General features: G+C 39.9%; 1 protein-coding gene across 2 annotated transcripts in view; it reads right to left on the reverse strand.

Moving 5' to 3' along the window:
* Positions 1-3,386: 3,386 nt before the first annotated feature.
* LOC145488629 (uncharacterized) overlaps positions 3,387-23,687 on the reverse strand; it is a 31,591-nt gene continuing 11,290 nt past the window's right edge. The window contains exons 2-12 of one of the 2 annotated variants that reach the window (XM_081467529.1): positions 20,596-22,855; positions 19,600-19,819; positions 17,612-17,668; positions 16,820-17,112; positions 15,421-15,525; positions 13,369-13,422; positions 12,141-12,724; positions 10,237-10,408; positions 9,278-9,325; positions 7,751-8,379; positions 3,387-6,684 (exon numbers count right to left, since the gene is read on the reverse strand). In XM_081467529.1, coding sequence (XP_081323655.1) covers positions 6,526-6,684; positions 7,751-8,379; positions 9,278-9,325; positions 10,237-10,408; positions 12,141-12,724; positions 13,369-13,422; positions 15,421-15,525; positions 16,820-17,112; positions 17,612-17,668; positions 19,600-19,819; positions 20,596-20,605 — 2,331 coding nt within the window. In that variant the 5' untranslated portion in view covers positions 20,606-22,855 and the 3' untranslated portion in view covers positions 3,387-6,525. Of the gene's footprint in view, positions 6,685-7,750; positions 8,380-9,277; positions 9,326-10,236; positions 10,409-12,140; positions 12,725-13,368; positions 13,423-15,420; positions 15,526-16,819; positions 17,113-17,611; positions 17,669-19,599; positions 19,820-20,595; positions 23,567-23,687 lie in introns of those variants that run through there. The other variant, XM_081467528.1, reaches the window with a different exon arrangement.

Consider the following 23,687-nt stretch of genomic DNA (forward strand, 5'->3'; position numbering starts at 1 on the left):
GCATGTTACTTTTGGTGGACTGCTAAGCAGCCAACCAATGAAACTGATATTATTCTAACAATATCCTAATAGTTCCATGTGTGTAGAAATAGTACTATGGATAAGGTTCCCATATACTGTAGGGTTACTTAGTTCTGCTAACAAAAAATGTCATCTCATGTCTTTATGTTAAGTCCTAAATCAATTCCTGAAACACTGGAAGCTAGAAACTACGTACTGCAGTATTGCACTGTAGCATTGACTCCTTCAATACAAAAACTAAATACAAAAGTATTAGTTACATTTATATTGGAGACACTCAGTAGACATGGACTTAACAAGAGCAAAGTTTGAATAAAATGAGGAATTGTAATTGCAGTGTATATAAAATTGTGAACTTTGTACATGTTGCTATTTTGTTACCTAGCATATCTAATATGACACTTCAGTTCCATTTGTTTGTTTCGGCTTTTTTTGTTAATTTGCAGACAGTAATAATAATACGGCCCAATGATTCATTCAGTTTGAAAATATACATTGTATGGTTGTATCTTACTTCGAGCTGGGCTTGTGCAAGTGTTTTTGGTGCAGGCCTTTTCCTTGTTTGGCCCAGCTGATGGTCTGCCTGCGCACTGTAGGTAGAATCCTACAAGACTGAATCAAATTAGCTCTATTAGTAGTACAGTGTTTTTAGATTCCTGCAAGGTTGAATCATATTAGCTCTATTAGTAGCTGTTGTTGTCAAAGACTTCACTACAATGATCATAAACACTGGTTTTGGCAGCTGGTTTTACTTAGCCCTACAACAGTATTTTTAAGCTTTTTTAAACTAGCGAACAGGTCTAAATCGCTATCATTTGAAGCAGTTTTAAGCCTACGCTCAGTTTAAAAATACGGTAAATGCGCCCCAAATTATGATATTTCGTTTCGGTTTTCCGTAATTTAGACCTAAAACTCGAAAAATTATTCTAAGTCTCCAAAAAATCGTTCCGTTTTTGCGTATTTTAGATAGAAAATTCGAAAAAAAATCTAAGCCTAAAAGTATGCGAAAATGGTAAAATTTAGAGTTATTCAAATCAGATAAGTCTCAAAGGAGCGCTATTGTTTTCGCTATTGTTTAGTTAAACAAAGAACTGTATGCATAATAAATGTATGGGGTTATACGGAAATCTTGCCAATGACCATGGCTTATTTATTGTATTTGTCTTTTATTTTTTTTTTGGGGGGGGGCTAAGCAAAGCGAATTTTTATTTCTTGGAAAGGGGGGGGGGGGGAAGGACGGAACTAAGAAAAGGTCTGATAAATGTTTTAAACCATCCAAAGATAATACAATATTTGATTTTAACAATTAAGCAAAAAAATAATGGATATAGTAACTAACAAAAATGAAAGAAATATACGTACCTTTTAACGCCACAAAACGTTTGTTGCAACACAACGCGGTAAGCCAATTTTTTTCCCGCGCAAACTGAGCGCAGCATACCAACATGGCCGCCAAGAATGTGCAATTCAAAGTCAACACATCAAATAAAACTTACCTGAAAACTCCATATACCTACATTTCACACTGGCTCGTTCCAAAATAATGTTAACATGTCGTCTCGAATTCGGCTATCCATGTTTAGTGTAAGAATACTCTACCGACAAAAAAAAATAACTTTTTCGTGGCCAAGATGAAGATTGTCGAATCCAGAAAAAAGGCAACCGATCGTCACATCCAAACCACGTAATCATACAAATTACTGATTTCTCTCGGTTGCTCTACTTTGACACAACGAAAAACTGAATTTTAAGTTCAAACGTATTGATATGTTCTTCAAAAAACATGAAAAAAGTCCACCCCCATCGAATCCATCAGCAGCGAACTCGAATGAAATGAAACTTGTCGTGCCAAGTCGTACTCCTTCTCCTGCGAACGAGCGCGAGGCACACGCAAGAGACTGGTAACGGCCCGTCATTTTACCGGGTCCGGTAATTACCGGGAGAGTTTACGGGTGCTTCGAGAAACACTACTTCGGGCCCGATAAAGTTTCCCGATAACGGACCCGATAAGCTATCGGGCCCGAAAAGTTACCGGGTCTTTCGAGAAACAGGCCCCAGGATGGCGCAATTTGTTCTAAAAATAGAAAAAAATGTCCCATATCATAGGTGCGTGCGGATCCCAACACTTACGGTCTCCTTCCCCGATTATGGCTCCTGATTTACAACTCTCCTTGTCATCAAGCGCTTCCATTAGAAGCCACTCCAAGAGATGTCATACCTGCAGTCATTAAAGTCATGTAGTCTACTCGGTAAGTCTAACAAGGCTTCTGAGAACTCCAGTTCAGTCATTCGACGTTGGTCGGATAATAATGTAAAATGTACTGTAAGTGATTCTGGGCAAGTAAAAAAAATTAAATTGAAATTGAATTGAACCTTGAAAAACGACAATCAGGGTCGTAGCTAGCCAGAAGGAAATTCTTACCAAGGTATCATCAGAAAAAAAGAAACATTCATTATTTAAACTGCGGTGTTCTACAAGGATTTCCATCCTTGAGTTAAGCCGTAATTTTACACGTGTGAACTACGATAATTTTTCACTGTGATGATACCGATGACGCGATGTTGATGTCATGTTTGACCCTTTAATTGTACTTAAAGTTGTTGGTGTATGATCGAAATATCTTTCGATCTTCCTCGGTAGTCTTCGGGAATCTTCGGTTATCTTCTCGAATCTTCGAACAATATCGGGAAATTTTCGTAAACGTTCGTGTGGCCTTCGGACAACTTTTGGAGGATCTTGGGAAATCTTCGGAAAGTGGTTGGAAATCGTCGGAAAGTCGTCAAAAACGTCGTTTTTAGTGTGTTTATAAGATAAACAAAATAATGCATGGCTGCTTGTAAATATGGAATTTCTCTTGTTATGTTCAACGTTACATCTGATATCAAGCTGAACACTCGAAGAGAAATTCCATATGTACCCACACCCATGTATTAGTCTTCATTTATTTCATAGCTGCTCATATCTTACTCTTACAAGATCCTGAAATAAATAAATAAATAAATAAACAAATAAATAAATAAATAAATAAATAAATTCTGCGCCAGGTCTCACTCGGTCTCCACGTGTTGGTTGGTTTTCATTTTGAGCCGGGATGTGGCCAATAAACCTCCAGCGCTGCTGTTAGATTTGCTCACTGAATGCACGGTTTACATGTTTTCGTTGTTGTTGGTTTTTTTTGTTTGTTTTTTTTTTTGCCAAAACACGGGTGCTACGGCGATTAGAGCGAGAAGAGATTTCATGGCGGTTTGAATATGAAAATCTACTAGACTGGTAAGAAAAAGCGTGACTAGATCTGGCAAGGTTTGTTCTTCCCATACTTACCCTTCTAATTATCAACAGCATTCAGTGATACTTCCTCCCCCCCCCCCCCCCCAGTCTATTCCCATTGACCCTGAAAAGCCTCATTAGGGAAGTGTTCAATTGAACCCAAAAGTGTGCATTCTAGGCTATTTCTTTACACTCTTTCTATTCCTGATAAAAGTGTCAAATTCCCGGGTTTTAGTGTACGCGGAAAGTAAATAAAATGACTAGCTATATCCCGGCGAAGTCATGAGATCTATACAAACGCGGTGTTTTGCCAAATCTGGATGGAAATGCTTTTTTGTGTCCGCTATCAAGTAATTTAACTCTAATGTGGAATTTCAAATCTGTAGGTTTCCGTATATCTTTTAAGTTAGAGTTTGTGGTTGAAGTATAGCAAAGAAAAACCAACGGCAACAGAACTTTATTCCTACTTGATTGGTCAATGCTTGAGTCTTAAAAGCCCGTAAAAAAAAAACCTCTTGCTACGAAAACCGACCACGACTACAAGAACCACATCAAATGATCAAAGCGAACGACCGGAGGGAGAGCTTATGAAGCGGAGCAGCCAAACCCGCAAGGGAACTGCCTTGCAGAAAATTCTTTTCCCCAAGACCGTCACAAGAATAAGAACATTGAATGCATGTGAGAACTTCATACGAGACGGGAAAGTCTACACAGCTGGCTATGGAGATGGACGAGAACGGAGTTGAAATTTTAGGACTGAGTGAAGTTCGATGGACTGCATCTGGAAATGTTACTCCGGTATCAGGGCATGTGTTGGTGTAGTCAGGACCCCCAATGAGCTGGGGAGATGCCCACAGAAACGGAGTGGGCCTAATGTTGTCCAAGAGAGCCGGCTAAGCTCGAGCCTTTCAGTTACTAAATTAAATACGCCGATTATTCTATTAAAATAATGACAAGGATATCCTATACTAGATGAGCTGCAAACAGAATCTGTCAGTCCGTAAACAAGTCATTTTCAAAACCAGTTTTAAGGAGCTCACATACTACAAAACTTATATTAAAAAAAAAGTACTTCACTGATTAAAACGCACCACATACAGTTTTGTTATGCTAACCGGAAGCATATCACCAGGTGATATGCTTCTTTGCTAACACAATGAAACATCTCTTAATTCTGGTTTCTATTGACTGCAGTTGACTGCTTTCGACCAAAAACTGGGCGCATCTTGAACTAAAACACTCAATTTTTCCATTTCACCGTTTGTGATCCATTCAACCTCAATCTAACTAGACTGCAAGGTGGGTGCTTTCACTGAGCGATTGCTGGATATTTTTGTGTACGTACCATATGTGGTGGCAGCATATTGGAGTCGCGAGAGAGATGGGACGCGAGAACGAAGACGTGGGAGGGGGAGGGAAGGGGGAAGGGGAAAGGGGTGAAGAAAAACGCCTGCCCAAATCAGTTAAACCCCCCTAATTACTTACGCTTGATTATCTTTCCAGCTTTATTCATAATCGATCCTTTGGTCACACACTGCGATGTGCTAAGTGAAGATTTGGAAACAGAATACGAGCACGTTCTGCTCTTATCGAGTTTTAAATCAAGTAAACGTGGTAGAGTCAAGTAAGTTTTGTCTCAGTGTTATCGAGGAAAAACTCTGTTCGTGGACGAGAGGAGCTTCTCAAACCAAAAAAATTATTGCAGTGCTAGTGGGCAGGCGTATTTGTCCTTCCCCTCCCCATCTTCTGTCACTAGTCGTTTAGCCTCATTTCTACTCTCTTGCACGTTTTGTCCTCTCTCCCCAAGCCCCTCATGCTGGTACTCATCCGATCAAAATGCACTCGCTCACTATAAAAGCGCCTCGCTTTTTTAATTTTAGGTTTATCAATACGCCTTTCTTCTTTTCGTCGGCCTTAGTAAACCACATCGTGGCATGGCACAAACAAAAAGAGATATGTTTCGTGTATTTTATTTACAACACTTACAACAGATTTCACTATACCACATCAGTATTAAACGAGTCCATTAAAGGACAGACAGCATTTCGGTGGCTTCACTAAGCAACCACGGATAAAATAAGAAATAACGGTCCTCAGTAGATTGAACCATCAGGAGAATTTCCTTGGCTAGATTGCTAAGAATTGATTGGGCAAAACGCTGCCAATTTGCTTTCCTTTTTTTCAGTTTAAAAGTTTCAAATGTAAATAAATCTTAACAGGAATTAACAACTATTGAACGATCCAATCCTTCAAATTTCGCTGTCAGCCTAAATCCCCTAACATTAAAACAAAAGTTTGAAAAGCACAAACGGAATCCTGCGATTAATATAAGATTTCATTATAATATCTCCATTTATCACTTTCAAAGTGATATTATTTAGAATCTCATAATACTGGGTTATTTTTCTAAACACGCGAACCAGTGAGGTGTTCCATCTAGAAAAAACTGGCCGACTGGTAAAATAATTAATTCCCCATATGAGGAACCTTTCCAAGGTTATCTCTCTCTAAGTTCTTTTCACGGAACGCAGTTAATTCTTCCACGGATGTTACCATGCTCGTTGCGTGGAGGTTCCCGTGGAGGACCAAAATGAAAATATGTGTCAAGTCCTCTGCGCGTGTCCACGTGAGCAAAATCCGCCTCACACGATTGGCTATTTCTTGACTCTACTTGGATTTCCGAAACAGGCAGTGATCCAAAAATACCTTGAGAGAGATTACCTTGAGAATAAGGCTAACATGGGGGACAAACTCTCTGACCCTTCATGCTCTCTTGATTAAAGACTATGATTGACCATAAACAGACCCAATCTGTGTTTAAGACGGGTCTTCCGTATCGATCAAGTCATCGTCGAAGAAGCAATAATTTTTACTCTACCATATGTACTCTTAGATAGTGATGTCCTGAACTTATTTTTGTCACACTAACCATTTAACTAAGAGTTTTGCTTTTCGTAAATTTTTGTCCAGTCTCCCTATCTTGCTACCAAAGAATGTGATTTTGCATCGTTTTGTGAAAAGTGTACATGTCAGAATATGACAATTTTCTGAATACACTATAGTTCAAAGGTATCATTATTTTACAACAGAATCAAGCAATGTCTAACTGTTTGAGATGATTTTTGACAAGTCAGTATTCTTGAACCATTCTCAGAATCAGCTTCGTATGGATTGTTCAGATGAACTGCAGTAACTCCTCATCAGTTTGAAATGGCTCTTGCTTCGTCCATCCTCTCTCACAAGTAGAGAAGTTTCGTCATTGTATGCATGGGAGCTGGGACCTGAACTGCATGATCCTTGTGGCTCTGCCGCTCCACCACCAGCTTAGTGACTTCCGTCAGGATTTCAAGGAAGTGATGACTGTGATGATGTTCCCTGATGACCTCGACCAACGTCTGTTTTAGAGCAGGCAAGAAGAAAGTGGTATTTAAATTTACCGATATACCGATGTACCATAGAAAAGGTTATAATTATGCACAAGAACGAATGGTTAAGGAGAAGACGTTATGCTCGTGGTTATAGAGAGCAGCAAAGTTTTTTGTTGTTTGTGTTTGTTCGCCTTTTGTCCCATGCAATGCACAAAGCATAATATTTGTTTCCTTATGACCGAGAAAATAAGCAGAAAAAATGTTTCGGTCAAGTAATTCATTCATATTGCATGGACCTTCCAACATATATTTCGTCATCTTTGTTTGCTCCTTTAAAACCATTTCCCTCTATTGACGTCTATGCTACGAACCAAGCAGTAAAATTAACTGCAATTTCGTGGAAGAACGCGATTAGGAATATTACTACTATACCTAAACAGAAAGGTGCGTTATCACAAAGAAGTGTGGGAAGACCGGAGAGCCCGACTAATTTGTCGATCAGCTCCATTTATACATCCGGGTGGAGAAACGCACTGAAAATCACATCTATATACTAGCCAAGAACTTGGAACAATAGCACCATGGTTTGCAATTGGTTAGGCTGAAACCACGACTAGAGGAACGTAGGTCTTACACTCTAATTAATAAATCGAATGTGGTTTAGCGTTGTCTGTACTCTTATCGACAACGATATGCGTCATCACAGTGGTCAAAATGTTGTGGACTCACGAGGCGCAGCCTCGTGAGTCCACAACAAATTTTGACCACAATGATGACGCGTACTCGTTGTGGATAGGAGTACAGACCACGCTAAACCACATTTTGATTCGCTTTTTACCACAATATCAACGTCAAAGAAATATTTTTTTTCAGAGCGCGAGCTGAAAATTATAGGCATTGCGCGACACATTGACGTGAGCAGCGTGGTATCGACTCTTATCGACAACGGCAAATTAGCCAATTAGATTTCGAAATTAGCAGCAATTGTTGTAAAAATAGCCTTATACCATCTTTGCTATTTATGCTGATTGCAAATTTCATGCAGTCACCGAGATAAGGATATGATATAAGACGCCAGAGGTAAATTTCTTACCTGTATGAAGAAGGCGCCGTGCTCCTCAGACCGGAAAGATACGTAGCCTGGCACAGTGGCAAAGGCCAAGACAAAGTCAAACTCTCGAGGAAACACACTCCTTGGAAGGGTGGACTCGGGTAATAGGGTGGCATCGCAAGCCTGGATAGATGTCGAAGGCCCCGCCAGTGAAATAGTATTACCAGCTGGGAATGTTGACCTCTTGCACACTTTAACCAGTGACCCCCTACAGGTTTGGATAATAAACACCTTGGGTTTATCCCTTAGTGATGGGCACTTGGGTTCTTGGAACTCGACCATCAAATTCTTCACTGATGTCTCCCTTCCGTTCACGCCCAGAATGCAGTCACGATCCCCGCCATGTGACATGACGATCATCACAAACGCATCAAATTTGCTATGGTCTTTAGCCCCATACTTCGCCGCTACATTCTCCATCTGATGTTTCGTCATGTCTCTTTCGACAATTACTCTAAAGAAGAGATCTTTGAACAGCTGCTGGAGGTTTTTTTCATCTTCTTCGGCTCCTGTACGATTCATTGCCTTGTCTCTGAACTTGACGTTGTTTATGATTACACAAAACCCACGGGGACACCTATCGAGCTCATAGCGATTCCGCTGACCCATATCTGTAAATTAAGATTGTTTCATGTGTTACTGCTAGTGAACTACTATGAAATTCTAGTTGCAACAACAACAAAATACTTTTTTTACAATACTACACTTTATGTACAATTTTACAAAAACTAAAGTTACTTACATCAGTATCACTACTTAAAAATTACAAATTACAATAGCAATCAACATTGCTTACAACACTAACAATATAAGAACCCTTTTAACAGGAGTTAATTCTAAATAACAAAGATATTACTAATAGGGACAAATAATACCGATAATAATAATAATACAACTAACAGACACAATACTACTACTGCTACTAATACACTATTCTAACATGTACAACTGACGAAAGTAACTATGAGCAAAAAAATATAGGGCCATGAAATATTAAGTTAAAGCTGTTCAAATGAAAAGGAGAACCTAAATATCATTCAATTAAATTACCTGTTTAAACAAAAGTTGAAAGGAGAGATCAGGGAGCTATAATGACTGGAGCATTTTGTGCCGCTTCTGTTGGTATGCGTTTTGTGTTCCCGTAATAATTGAAACATTTAAATTACATCTAACCTGATTAACTTATCCTATTGAGGATGGTCGAACATTTTTGTACTTACAAGAGTAAATGTAAAATCTACCAAGTAGTAAACAATGATTGATACTTTAACATGATTTACAAATTCTCCAAACTAATACTGATACGAAATGCTTGGAAACTAGGGCGGAGAATTGTTGAAAACTGGCTTCCTTGAAGGGGATGAGTCTCTACGTAAGCCAGACATGTCTTCCTAAACACGACAAGGGATGAAAACCTAAGCCAGTTTTCAGTAGCCAATTTGTATCAGTTACATAAATGTAATTTGATCAATTTGAATGCTGCGGGGTGGCATTTCTACCAGTCAGTACCTGGAATTAAAGGGCCTGTGACTTGGACCGCTGGACAAGGTGTCGAACCTACAGAAAAACGCATTTGATTATATTCAAGTTCAGGTTCAGAATTTTTTTGTAACATTTCTTATACAATGGTTTCTTTGTGAGCTTCGAATTTGCGGAAGCATGTTTCCACAAACATTCATCACTCGTGTATCTTTCCCCAACGTTTCTCAGATGTTTCCAACATGCAAATTATGCTTCCGCTACGCGGCAGAGAATTTTAATGAGAATCCGAGCATGCAAGCAGTTGCAAAACTTTTGCGAGCACGAGCAAGCGAGCTCTCATCTAATTTTTGCGAGCAACTCGAGCAAAGGCCAAATTCTGCAGATTTTGCGAGCACTTTTAAATTGAATAGGACCATTCGATACCCCTACTTATAAAAGCTTAAGATTGTTTCACGTTTACATTTTTTAATCATGAAAAAAAACATATTCATCTCAAGGTCTTCAATTAGGGTATCCGTAGTATTTGCCAGTCCCCGTGCTTGTGTGCATGACATTTGCTGCAGACCGCAGACTGCAGACTGCAGACCCTTTGAACGTATATCCCATTTCCATCGCCCAGAGTTACCCTAAACAGGCTAACCTTGAGCACTATTCAAGCTAACCTGATTGACATTCAGGATAACCGAGCGCTATTTAGACCTAAAAAATTCATGAAGCGTGCAGTCTGCAGTCTTCAAATTAGAAGACGCCCTTTAGACTTGGGAATTAACTCGATCCGTCTAGCGTCAGAGTGAATTTCAAGGTATAATTCATTTGGAATGCAATGCGCATACCCATTTCTGATATATGTCTGATCACTTGTGTTGTATCCACTAAATTTAGTCTGGTGTTGCTAGAATCCAGTCTCACAATTCCACAACCTTCCTCAAAATTCTTCTCTTTCCATATACACTCCTTTCATATTCTTTTCATGAGTTGGTTCATACCTACTGTTAGGAGCACTTTAGCTCTCAGAGTATGCGTCAGATATGGCACTTGAACGGTAGCGACGCCGTTTGGACTGCCTCTTTGTTCGTCTGCTATCCGCTTGTTTACCTTTGTCAACATTTCAAGAAGGTGGTGGCGATGACAACATCTTTTAATGACCTTGATCAAGACCTGTTGATAAAAAAGTTGAAACAGTCAACGTAGTCGCATTAATTGGTCGTGTTTTACATTGTATTGGCACCAATGTTTTCACCTGGAGCCAATTTTGGTAGATAGGAAACGAACGATAGCTGTCAGGTTGTGTCTGATTGGGATCAACCTTTTGCACTTAATTTATTTATTATAATTTTTTTTTTTCTTTTTCGTGTTCCTTTTGGGAAGATGTCATCGATTGATTTCGCTATGGAGTGCTGATCAGGACTGTTCAACCCTTTTTTGACCCAAAACGGTTGAGAACTTGTGAACTTGAACCAAACCAAGCGAAAACTGCGGATCCTAAACGAACACTCTCTAACACGTTTATCATCAACTTGCTGCTGACTAATATATAGATTTAGTCAAGCCTAAAAGCAGAGCTCCTGATTATATAAACTAAACTGCGATTTGAGACGGCAATACCGCAATGTATTGGCGGCTAGTTGAATAAAAATATATTCTTGTATTGGGCTCAGTCGCTTCGCAACTCCTTCCAATACCAGAATATATTTTCGCCCAACTAGCCGCCAATATATTGCGGTATTGCAGTCTCAAAATCGCATTTAGTTTTGTATCCCGAATTAACCATCCACCATGCTTTGAGAATACCAAACGAAAAACAACGCGACACTTTAGATTAAAATTTAAAATCCTAGTAAACGCGCGAAGAATATTGCCAATGATACCGGCACACCATGAAGTCTATTTGCTGGCGAGTTACTTGAATATTTCAACTTTTAAGCCGTAAATTGCTTTAAGAAATTAAAGAAATTCATTCGGTGTATGAAAGTTTTCCAAAGTATCGAGCAAAGAAAAAGCCGAAGAATTTAGACAAATTTATCGTTATTCAAACTCAAAAACTTTTCAAACAGTGGCTTCGTCATCTCGCGTGAGTTAACTCGCGCAGTAACTCACAAAACGGATGACTTTGAGTGATTAAAAACAGTTACCTGCCTTCCACGCTATAAAGTTCCCTTTTACATGAAATAGCTCGTAGATGACTTAGTGTGCAGTAAAGGTTGCCTGAACCGTGTAAACGTCCGTACGAACAGTCACGTGACAACCGAAATTTTTAGATCGATGGGTTGCCAAATTTTCTAAGGTATGGCGCTCCGCCCGCGCGCCGAAGGCGCGCAGGAGCTCCGCTATGAAAATTAAAGATTAAAACCTATGGTGTAGCATTGCTCATTCAAGAAGCAGATTTTGATGTTTATTGTCGGGTATATTGTCAGTAGATTAATCAGGTTAGTTTTTGCTTCATAGGGAACTTAAGCAACCACGACGGCAACGAGAACGTCACAAAACAAAAGGTTTAATGAGCAGAGCAATGGCTGTGCACGTGCGTTGCAAATCGTTGTACATTTCTTTGCCAACCTCTGCACAACAACGAAAAATAACTACGTTCTGCGTATTTTACAGAACGCGAACGACGGCGGCTATTTTTTGGTATTTTCATTTGGAATTGAGAGCTGGCGTTCCGTATATAGCTTGAGCAAGTTCTGAGGCCAATATGCGCACTGCACAGATCCAGACAATTGCGAAATTAAAGATGAAATATTTATTCATTTTCAACTAGGAAGTACTGACGCATTTGTAAATTGTACAAGAAAACATGCCGTCCCTCTGTCCCCCCATCCCCTTACAGTCACCCAGCATGTTGTGCTATATGGCCGTTGACTGCAGACAACCTATTCACGAGAAATCTGACCTGAATAAACCACAAAGTCGCAGTCTCCTGTATTGGCTTTGCTTTGTCAACTGCAGAAGTAACACAGGTTAGAAGAAAGTCGGCCTCTTCAGGACAATTATTTCCGCCGATATTGGCATTGGGTGAAACTGGCTGCATCTCTATCCTTTCATCTGTGAAACACTGCGCTTGGGTTGAGCCATCTCTGACTTTAGGGGCCTTTAAAATTGTAAATCGCTGAACAAAAAACAGCTTCGGTTTTCCCTGGAGAGTTGGACAGTTTGTTGATGTGTACTCGGTCATCACATGTTCAAGGCTTGCCTTTCTTCCATCAACACCAGAAATATCATTATCTTGCCCAAGTGACATGATAATGAAGACAAATGAGTCGAAATCGCTGTGATCTTTCTTTGCAAATTCTTGGGCGACTTTGTACAATTGGAGCGTCTGAAGTCTTCGTCGGACTTGTACGTCAAAGAAAAGGCTCTTGAACAGGACCTTAAGCTGCTTCTCTACTTTAACCGCCATTGGTACGTTATTTATTAGGAGACAGATTCCACGCAGATGACCCACATTGATCCTGTAGTGGCTAAGTTGAGTTATCTCTGCGGAAAGATTACCAAGAAAATAGGCCCTTTGCAGCTAGACAATCACGTGACCTAATGTTCATAAAGTTATGGGCTATGACTTAAAGAATACCAAAAATGGAAAATGCATGTCGGCCAAGTTTGAGGTCCCTGGCATTAAATAATGAGATCTTATGACGGTTTGAATTTTTAAAAAATTAAGAAGATTTGTATGGAAAAAGTTGTCATTTTCCATAGCTTAGATATCCTCTAAATTTTCCGAAAATTCAACTGTCGTATAAACTTACGATTTAATGCCAGCGGCCTCAAACTTAGCCATTTTGCTATTTTCGATATGTTCTTTCTTATTTCTAGCATTTTTTTTAAGTTATAGCCCATAATGTAAAATTTTTGAAGTAACAATTTTGTGACGTGACCCCAGCTGCATTCGAAAAATTCTGGTGTAGTGTGGTTTGGTGAGCTGTGCTGCGTTGCGTTCTAATTTGCTGTGCTGTGCTGTGCTGTGCTGTGCTGTGCTGTGCTGTGCTGTGCTGTGCTGTGCTGTGCTAGTGCTGTGCTGTGATACGTGGTATGGAGTGCTCTCGTGGCGTAATGTGCTGTGGATTGTGATGGGTGAGCGAGAGTCTTACAGAATACTCCATAGTAAATTTTCATTTGCAAACCTGGCTCTTGGTGATCTTTCTTCGCATTGAAGTCAGGCAAGACTTTCGAAAGCACTGAAAGAAACCGAGTAATAATTTATGTTACTGTCCCGAAAGAAAAGTAAAATTAAAGGCAGGTTTACAGATTTATTGCAGCAAAATACTATCTGTTACCTAATAACGCGAATTACTTACGAATAACTTGTATTGCTAAAGGCTTTAATAAAACAATTGTTCCACTTGCGCTTGTTGGATATGAGGTGATTATGGTCAGCTCCCTCATATCTAACGCGCGATCGTGGAATAATTGTTACTACCTCAGTCGGTGAACCTTCGGGCACTTTCAATGATATTGGAAAATTTTCCGCGTACACATTAGTGGCATCCTCCTGGTAACCGAAAAGCCGGAACGGAAGTCGTCGGAAATCTTCGGTAGACTTTAAGGTCAAATCATTATCTATAGACTATTAGTATAAATCTACTAGCGTTCTATCACGAATGCCGTTCTCTGATTGGCCACGCTACTCACCATCTATTCTGTGATAGATAGTGAGTAGCGTAGCAGTGTGCCCTTGGTAACAAAAAAAAAAAGGGACGCTCCTTGGCGTTTTCAAGTATCTGTAAAGAGGATTTAGATAAAATTTTGAACGACTAGTAGATTTATACTAAAACAATTAGATTAGTCGCTCTCGACTTAAATGCGTTTTGTCAGGGTATTTGTCAACTTTTCTATCACGCGATAGAAATCTCGAGCTCATAATCTAATTGTTTAGTAGTACTGATCAGAGGTTAGCGAGGTGCGTTCGATACCCGGGAAAGGGAGGGAGTACTCTAGGAAGTTTGTCTACGGGGTTTGCTGCTGGGAATGTAAAACGCTTGGTCGATAGCAGGGGATATGCAGTTGGTATGTGACCATCTGACTGTAGGTTGGGTACCAGAAAAACCATTCCTATTCCATACTATGGATTTGGTTATCTAAAAACAAAAAATTGAATAATCAGAAAGTTCAATTCTTTATACGAATAAATTTTTTGTATATCAACGATCACCTATTTTTCACCAAAATCCTGATGTCTATGCCCAAGAGAAGACTGCTTGAATAGCAGCGCCTACTCATTATTATGCCCATTTGTGGCATTTTCCTTCCCGGGTTGTCGAGTTGTGTATTTTTCAGGGTATTTGTTAACTTTTGAGTCATTTTCTAGCATCAAATATCAAAATACTAATGCTAACCGGCGCTGTGTTTAACTATAGCGGAGAATAACGTGCATTACGCTGTATTTCAAAATGTGAAGGTTTTTAACTTACAGCAGTGAATTTCGTTGAGCCTTGTACATATTTCCATGTCCTTTTCGCCGTTTGTTGTGCTAAGTTGGAATCTTCGCAATTTTTCTTAAGGTTAGTGAAGCTATGTTAATTGATTCGACCTTTTACGGTGGGGCCTAGGCTTGCTTTCCGCCGCTCTCTCGCCTCAGGTCTTTATTAGTTCGGGGGAGGAGCGCGGGCTCGTTTCCCGAACAGCAGCTGGAAATCGAGCCTAGGTGGGGCCTCTCACCCTTATTCTCACAGAGAAGTTAAATCGCCTGAGAAAAGCAGCTGAGTTGACAGATCACAAAGTGGCATGTTACCGGGACAAAATGCAGTGTTTGTCTCGGGGAGAATACAGCACTGCACAGCTTTCTGATGTTCTGATAAGTAGCCTAAGCCATTTCATTTAGTAATGGTTCGAATAAATCGACACAACGTCACTAACCTTGGTAAAAATTGCGTGTTTCATCTAATCAACCCCCCCCCCCCTCCCGCCGCCCGCCCCTCCAAAAAAAGAATATTTGGTAGGCTATGAAAATGGGCACAGGTAAATTGTTAACTTAAAGCACTGGAAAACAAACATTACGTACAGGCTCTTACTTGTACGTACAGAACTATAGAGGTACTATTTGAGGAGCATTTCGGAAGCATTGGGGGAAAATAATTGTGTGTTTAACATAACGTCATTTTAAAAAATACAATGATAATTCAGTAGCTTAAAATTTATTGAGGATTGATCATCAAATACAGAGGCGCATTACTCACCGTTACCTATCGCTTGTCCCAGTCTAATCGCACAGCATGGATTCCTATTTACTGGTTCAACAATGAGAACGGGTTCCTCTACCGGAGGACTTGGATTAAAATAACCTACAAAACACCACCATTACATTCGAGTTGCATCCCTTGATATATTATTTTGTTCTGTAATGAAAATTAGCGATATGAAAAGTGAACGACGTTTCGATGACTCCATGTCGTCAATATCAAGTTCGAAATACATGATAAATATAAATAGGAAAAACGGTGTGAAAATATTATCCAGAAGGGGGCGCAAGATCGTTCGCGCTGGAGAGAGACTGTGAAGGCCTTATGCGTCCGATGGCGCGATGAGGACTGATGATGATGATGAGGAGGAGGAGGAGGAGGAGGAGGAGGATAATGATGATGACAGTATTTAGGGAATAAAAAGGGTGTTAGAGTATTCCATTGTTATGTAAAGAGTTTGGCGCGAACTGAATCCGACTGCGTGTTAAGTTTTAGTTTTATGTTCCTGATGAACAGCATCTCGTAGATCATCTCGTAGATCAAGCAAGTTCTGTAGAAAAACGGCAGCACCATTGATGACAACAACAACAGTACCACAAGGAATAGCAACAGTAACAACATTTGAAGACACCATTGATCATCGCGGTTATACACACAACTTAGGTAGCTGTTAAATTAAAGCCTGAAAAAAATTTAGGCTTGAATGGGATTCGAAGTCATGACCTCTGCGGTACCGGTGCAGTGTTCTACCAACTGTGCTATCAAGCCAACTGGGAGCTGGTCACATTGTGAGTTTGTAATATACCGGTAGATGCTGAAGAATGCAAACGAATATATGAAAGATCATATATTAGCTTACATTTGAACGGCGGAGAAAGATATGAAGACATCAATGATCATCACTGTTCTACACAACTTAACCAGCTGTGAAATTAAAGCGTGGAAAAAATTCAGGTTTGAGCGGAATTCGAACCCTTGACCTCTACGATACCGGTGCAGCGCTCTACATTCTGAGTTCGTAGTAATCTATACCCGTAGATGCAAATAAAAATATGAAAGATCATAGATTTGATCATATATTACGACCTCACAACGTGACCAGCAGCTGGCCACAGCAACTGCAGCAACAACAGCAATAGCAACAGCAATAGCAACTTCTCATCAATTAAACCTTGTAAAATTTTGCTGGCAATGTTGTTTCATTAATACCTTTTAATACCTTTTATTGGAGTCACTAATTAAAGCTCATTAATAGCAAATCACATTCAGTTTGCTCATATTTATAGGACCTTTATAGTTTAGTAAGTCCCTGGTAGCATGGCCCGCAAACCTTTCAAAAGACGTATTTTAAAAGTACTCAGTACTAATGAAAAACCTTGGTCAGGTGACCTATTACCTTCGTCTTTCTCCGGCAGCAGGGTAACTTGGATTTCACTACTACTGCCTATTGAACTCAAGCGAACATATCCGTAGCAGAAGTCCGGTGCGCCGCTGCTAAAAGAAACTACTCCTTTCTTGCCATTGATAACAAAGTGGATATGGTTGGTCTTTAGGTCACGATGAACGCACAAGACACTTCCGGTCCCAATGTCTTTGTCATAGAATTGCACTATTTGTGAGGATGAACCATAACTTGTCCTGGAGTCAAACGGTTTGTTGAAGATTCTTCTATGCTTACTGTTCCACGCCCTGTAGTGAAAAAACGTAGAATCCCCTTATGGGCTCTTTTGTTGGTGGGTAATCCAACAAAATCACTCAATCTAGTCTCAATAAAATAAGGGGTGTATTTCCTGCAATTCCAGAACTGGCTTTGTGGGCATTATTATAAAACCTCAACCACTTGATTAAGCAGACTGCAAATTGCCTCAATAAAGAAGAAATTTGATGATCTATCGTAAATGCTATATGAAAAGTATTTTCTGTAAGAACACTTAGGCTTGACCGTATTAAAAAATTCATGTGAACACGGGAAAGGTCCATAGGAATGAGGAATAAGAAGTTTCTCTGTTAATCTCTGTGTTAATTCTCTGTTTCTCTGTGTGTCCTCAATTAGCAAAGAGTCTTCGCCCTCGGCTATATATTCTGATACTTAAATAAAGTCATTGATTGATTGATTGATTGACTGATTGATTGATTGACTGATTGATTGATTGATTGATTGATTGCAATCTTTCAGAGAAATACTTACCATAGCTTTCCAGTCAGTCGAAGATGTTCTCCGTTCTGTATGCCTAACGTCTGAGATCTCATTGGAAATAATAGGCAAAACACAACCCGTTAGTTTCCTTCGCACTTTAAAGACGTTTGGTGAGGTCAACTTGAAACATGGGAAAGTAACGAGATTCACGCCAGTCACGCGAGATTCGTGACTCACGCTAGTCACGCGGCCGAAGACACGCTATGTGAAATATCGTTAGCCTGTGAACAGGCTCTCTAGTCGAGGGTGGCGCGAAAAGAAAGCGTAAAGAAAGAGGAAAGAAGAGAGAGGAGGAGAAAAAGAGCGAAGGGGAGGGCCTGCCACACCATTTCCCCCTTGGCTACTTGACTCTCAGCCAGTTCTCAGCCCTTCCAGCCGCGGTTAGAGTCTCTCAGCCGGAGCCTGTTCACAGGCTAAAACATCATCAGAATCGGTGAAAGCTTTTGATCGTAAAATTTTGGGCTGGGCAGTATAATGTATGTCAGTTTTGAAAATTTGTCATGTACATTCTTTTTTTCTTTTACAGTCGAATAACTCGAACCCTCGCTAACGCGAATTAACCTCGCGCTAACTAGAACCAAAATCGATTTCCCCTGGATTTCCGATAATTTTACCCTGGGTAACTCGAACACTCGATAACTCGAACCTCCCGCTAATTCGAAGCAATTTTCGTTTCCCTTCAGGTCATTCTGTATATAATTTTACCCTCGATAACTCGAACCATGTTTGTCAACACGTGACAAGTCAAAACAAACAGTGTACTGTAGTCAAAAACATTTTATTTTGAAGCAGCCGTGTGAAAAAAAAACCTGTACAGTTCACAGTTCCTGGACTTCTCCCGTTACGGTGTATTGGACAACCCTCTACTTATTTCCGGTCATTTGTTCTCAACTCCCGATAACTCGAACCTTTTTCAATTTCCCTTGAAGGTTCGAGTTATCAGGAGTCGACTGCATTAAGATTCTGCTAATAATACTGTCATTTTATATAACTATATCATGTGCTATGAATTATATTTTATGAGTCACTGCCTTCACTGTCAGAATGTTGTCTTGATTGCGGGAGTAGACCTTGAAAACGTTCAGCCAGTTATGCTTCAACTGATATTTGAGTCTGTTATCATTAGCGCTTTATGTAAAAAAAAATCGGTAAATGATGAAAGAGTGAATGAATGAATAATAATAATAATAATAATAATAATAATGATCATCATCATCATCATCATTATCATAACAATTACAATTTCCTCAAATAAGATTAGTGCATAAACTGCTCTATTTTGCTCTAATTAATCTGCAAAGTTGTAGTCGGACAGTGTAATCGGACAGTTGGCTATAATCGGAGACCTGTGATTGGACAGTTACATGAGCCCATCATTTTAAGTCCTCTTCACTAAATCCACCAATCACAACATTGATTACGATCACTATAGTGACCAATTCAAGAGACTGACTTTGTAAAATTGTGGAGGTTTAGTCTCTGGTGTCTGTTTTGCCATTTTGCAAGCTATTCTCCATGTTTTTAATTATGATATTTAAAAATGACTATTAAAAGCTCTTTTTTATATGAATTTTTACTTTTGTGGGAAATTGTAATTGTTATGATTAATTAGTAACAGGCCATCGTGTCGTCCAATTCAGTCTGTAATCAGACTCGTAATTAACAAATCGGACTCCCGCTTCACGGTCGTCCGATTTTGTTAATCACTCGTGTGATTACAGACCGAATTGGACTCCGCTCAGTCCTGTTATAATACTTAATTTATATAGCGCTATTTCTATCACTATCCAATGGCGCTTTACAATGATTTTCAAAATATGTCACCAATAAAAATTATTTTAAAAAAAGGTAGAAATATCTAAAACATGGGTAAAATTAACTGACCAATAAAATAACTAAGCGGTAAACATCAGAATAAAAATTAAGAATAATAAAACCTTATAATAACAACTTAGTAACTGAATGGAAACTGAAGATACCTCTCGTTCGGGGATATTAATCCAAACGTTAACTCTGATTGTCCCTCGACACAATCCACAAAGACGTTCAATTTAGTAGCACCACAAAGACGATATCTGGTAACGATTTCTCCATAAGGAGGCCAGCAATCTCCTTTAATCCATACTGTAGGGGTCGCGTCTGGAAAGGAGTTCGAGCCGCGAACGAGCTCTAGCGTACGACAAGCTGAATCTTCAAAGACTGTGACAGTGAAAGTATGAGAAAATGTCACGCACGTTCAATACATGTGTTTATTTTAACCAGGCAAAAATCAGGTCGGTGCAGAAAATGGAAAAGCTGATGATTAATCAGGGTTAATATAAATTCCAAGTGGTAGCGAAATCTCTCACTATCAGTCGAGGCCGACAGTACAGAAATTGCACAAAATTGCGAGCGGCCTTAAGTTTTACGCCGTAACCCGGCCATGCCGTCAGTTATGGATCCGGAATTGAAACAAATTAACCATCGATAGAGTAGATTTGTCGAAGAGTTGGGTCAATGGCAATTTTTGACAACGAATTGTGAAAAAACCCGCGAATTTCTCAAGAAACATAACTTTTCCCAGTCGTAATAGATACATCTGACTGTAAATGATTCACTGACCAAAGGAAATCTAAAGGTCAAGGGAAAAATCCCTTATCAGCCGTCTTCGAACCTTCTTGATGTCGCGGGCAATACAGTGGGCATTTGTTTGAAAATCGCACTAAGAAAATCGTGTCTCAGTCTCTTACGTAAATATGTCACTAAACCCTCCAATGAAACATTCCACAAACCACACGAAAACTTTCTATGTTGCTAATGTACTGAATGTATAGAGATGATGGCAAATCGGTTAATTCTCAGTTTACATTCTCGCAAGTGCGTCATCTCTGTCCGTGATAATATTTCTCAGGTTCGATATTCTGCTGGTTCTACAGATGTTGCTCAATATGTGAACGTGGACTAATTCTAGTGTAGCTTGATTATAATCAACTCACCTTTCTCCATATTTAGTGTTTTTCCCGCGAAGCGCGCACTATGTTGTTTTTTATCCACACTTCAAGCTTAGGACAAAGTGCAGAAATCTGATCACGTGTCAAAACACGGAAACTATTTGAGTCAGGTAGACTGGAAGACACGGAGCAATGTGATGAAAGGCCTCGTTTGTTTTGATCACACCTTAGTGTTCGAATAAATCGTGAAACCAGGCCAAACCAGAAGCGTGGGTTATGTGCTTCTGGCGAAACTATTCATCAGAAAAATAAAAAAAAATCAAAACAAACAAAGCGACACAAATAATTTTATGATTGCCTAAAACTTTGTTAAATTCCACACATGAAAAGGTATTTTTAGTATAGATCACGACCACTTGCGTTACAGTGTACTTAAATCACAACAGTATGCAAAAAAATCACGTGATTTCTGAGAAAAGAGGGTTGCTTTGCGAAGATCATCGTTGCGTATTTGTGGATTTCTTGTCAAGAATTCGACGAAATCTAGAAGGACTTAAAAACTTATTTGGCCACTGAAATGCTATACTGTCTTGAGAAATTCGTCTTCTTAAAACTCGTCTTGCCACTAGGCTGGATTTCCGCCGCTCTCTCGTGTCTGGTCTGCGTCCCTCTGCGGGCTCCTTTCCCGAACAGCGGCTAGTGATCGAGCCTATCTTGCCACTAGATCTACCATATCGGTCTTCCCAGCAGTTTTGAAGATGGCGGCTGGTAGCTCGCACTTCGCACCAGCCACGAAATGCTTCTGCGTTTAAGCGAAGCCAAGGACTTCAGACACTACTATCTGTACTTCTCAAAAAGTTGCCGGACCCGTTTTTGGGCTCATCTACCAGGAGCTTGCCATTTTCCGACATTATAATTCTTGCACACCAGCATAAAGTAACTCGTGTTGGTTTGCCTTGTGACCCTTCGGTGGTAGCATCACAGTTTCAGTCTTTGATTCTCTAAACTGCTGTTTAGATGGATTACTGGACCTTCCTCATGCTTTGTTGTCGAAATCGTGATAAAAAAAAATACACAAACACATAACGTGTTCTTTGCACAACAACACTAGTCTAACTCTTCTACGTCGATGCAAAATATGTCTCTTTTTTTCTCAGAAATCACGTAATTTTCTGTACTTCTGTGATTCAGTTAGCAAATTTCCTGAAATTTGGGTACGCTGTAACGCAAGTCTTCCTTGCGTGATCTACATGTGTGGAATTTAATAAAGTTAAAGACACAGAATTATTTCGTCACGTTGCTTGTTTTCATCGGTTAGCTGTAAAACGTCGATCCAGAACAGTTTTGTCTAGTGTACGGTTCGATTTATTGCTCACCCAATGAATTCATTGTTAAAAGTCAGCATGAATGGAAGCAATGAATACAAGGGATTTCTTGCTACTCTGATGGCAAGCCGAACGATTCAAGTGTACATTCTACAAAACAGTATGATAAACCCGACCTAGCTCACGTAGCTGGCGGGATTTGTGAGCGGGTGCAGTGGTCTCCTCGGGGCTTCGCCACTCGCGTTCACGGCCGCCAAAACAAACGCACTCGCGCGCGAAATCCCGTCAGCTACGCAGGCTAATCTTGACCAAAAGATTCGCCGCCTCTGGGGGCAAGAATGGTCATTAGCGCGTAGGCCTTGGCTCATTGTGCTCCTAACAGTGACATGTTATGTTGCTAGTGCTGCTCCCAATTTTGCCGAATTATCCCAGCACAAGAGAAAATGATCATCCTCTCTCATGCTAAACAATATTAATATATAGATTTAGGCCAGCCTAAAAGCGTAGCTCCTGGGCCAGGTTGTTCAGAGCCCGACTAAACTAACCCGGGAAAAGGTAGAATTTTGATTTGAGTTTTGTAACTTCGGCTTTGCGGTGAGGTTTTCTGTGTATTGTTTGGCCTTCTGTTTCGAGTTTTAATAATCACCATATACAACAAAGCAACAAAAAACGTTTGTATAGAAGAAAAAGATATAATTCCGTTAACTTTTAATCCTGCGTTAGAGTTAACCGGTTTCCGAACAATCCTCTCCTGTTTTCAACGAGTTAACCTGACATGAGCCCGCGATCCAATCGAAAACCAGCACTCGGTCAACTTCAAAAAACACGTGACTTCGATGAGCTGTAAATTTGAGCCCGCGATATGGTCACGTGATACTGGTCAGCGGATACCTTGTTTTGACAGGTGTCAATTGATCATAACATGGATGTCCAATATCAAAAAAGTACACAGTAAACCAAGGCTGCATGTCTCTGTCAACCTATTATCTGGAGTATGGCCGCCATGATGCGCGACTCCGTCGTCGTCGCCGTCGTGCGTACGCGCCCACGAGCAATACCGCTATCCATGATAACCATGAGAAAAACAACTCATGGGTTTCCTTTTCTTTCCTATATGAGAATGGGGCTCCGCTTGGCGGCCCTTCGGGCGCCGGAGCTCCGTTATCAAAGTTAATTCGCAATTTATGCTCCTAGATTCCCAAACTCTGTTCACAAAATGACAGCGTTTCTGTGTATATAACGGTTAAAAATCATTCGCTTTTCGAATTCCAGCACCACAGAACTTTTTGAAGCATTACAGGTAAAAGTTTTATTCTTTCGTTTTTAATGCCTTTGCTACCAAGTCAAAACACGAAATTAAACTAATTACATATTCTGTTTGTTTCCTTTAGTTTGGCTAGTTGCTATACTGAATAAAAACTAACCAACAAAATTGATTAAAAATCCATATTCGCGGCCAACAAATATGCCAGCATACTGGGTCAAAAGATATCAGGCGCACAATATCGGAATGTACCTATTTGGCAAGAAAAACATGGAAAAGTTGGACTTATCGATTCAATAAAAAGTTTGGTTGCCCAAGGGCGGTTAGCCTCTTCCAGATGTTCAGTTAGTTGTATGCTTGGGGTGCAGCGCGAAAACTGGCACATGAACAATACATGTATAAGTGAGAAACGCGACTCTTTTGTCGCTCCGCCGTTTCATTCTTTTTATTCATTTACTTATTTTTTTTTTTTTTTTTTTTTTTTTTGTTCCGCAGCGACTAACTGAAAGCTTGGAAGAGGCTAAAGTGCTGTCAAAAGTTCAATCGCC

Source organism: Orbicella franksi, chromosome 5 (assembly GCF_964199315.1).
Source record: "Orbicella franksi chromosome 5, jaOrbFran1.1, whole genome shotgun sequence".
NCBI lineage: Eukaryota > Metazoa > Cnidaria > Anthozoa > Scleractinia > Merulinidae > Orbicella > Orbicella franksi.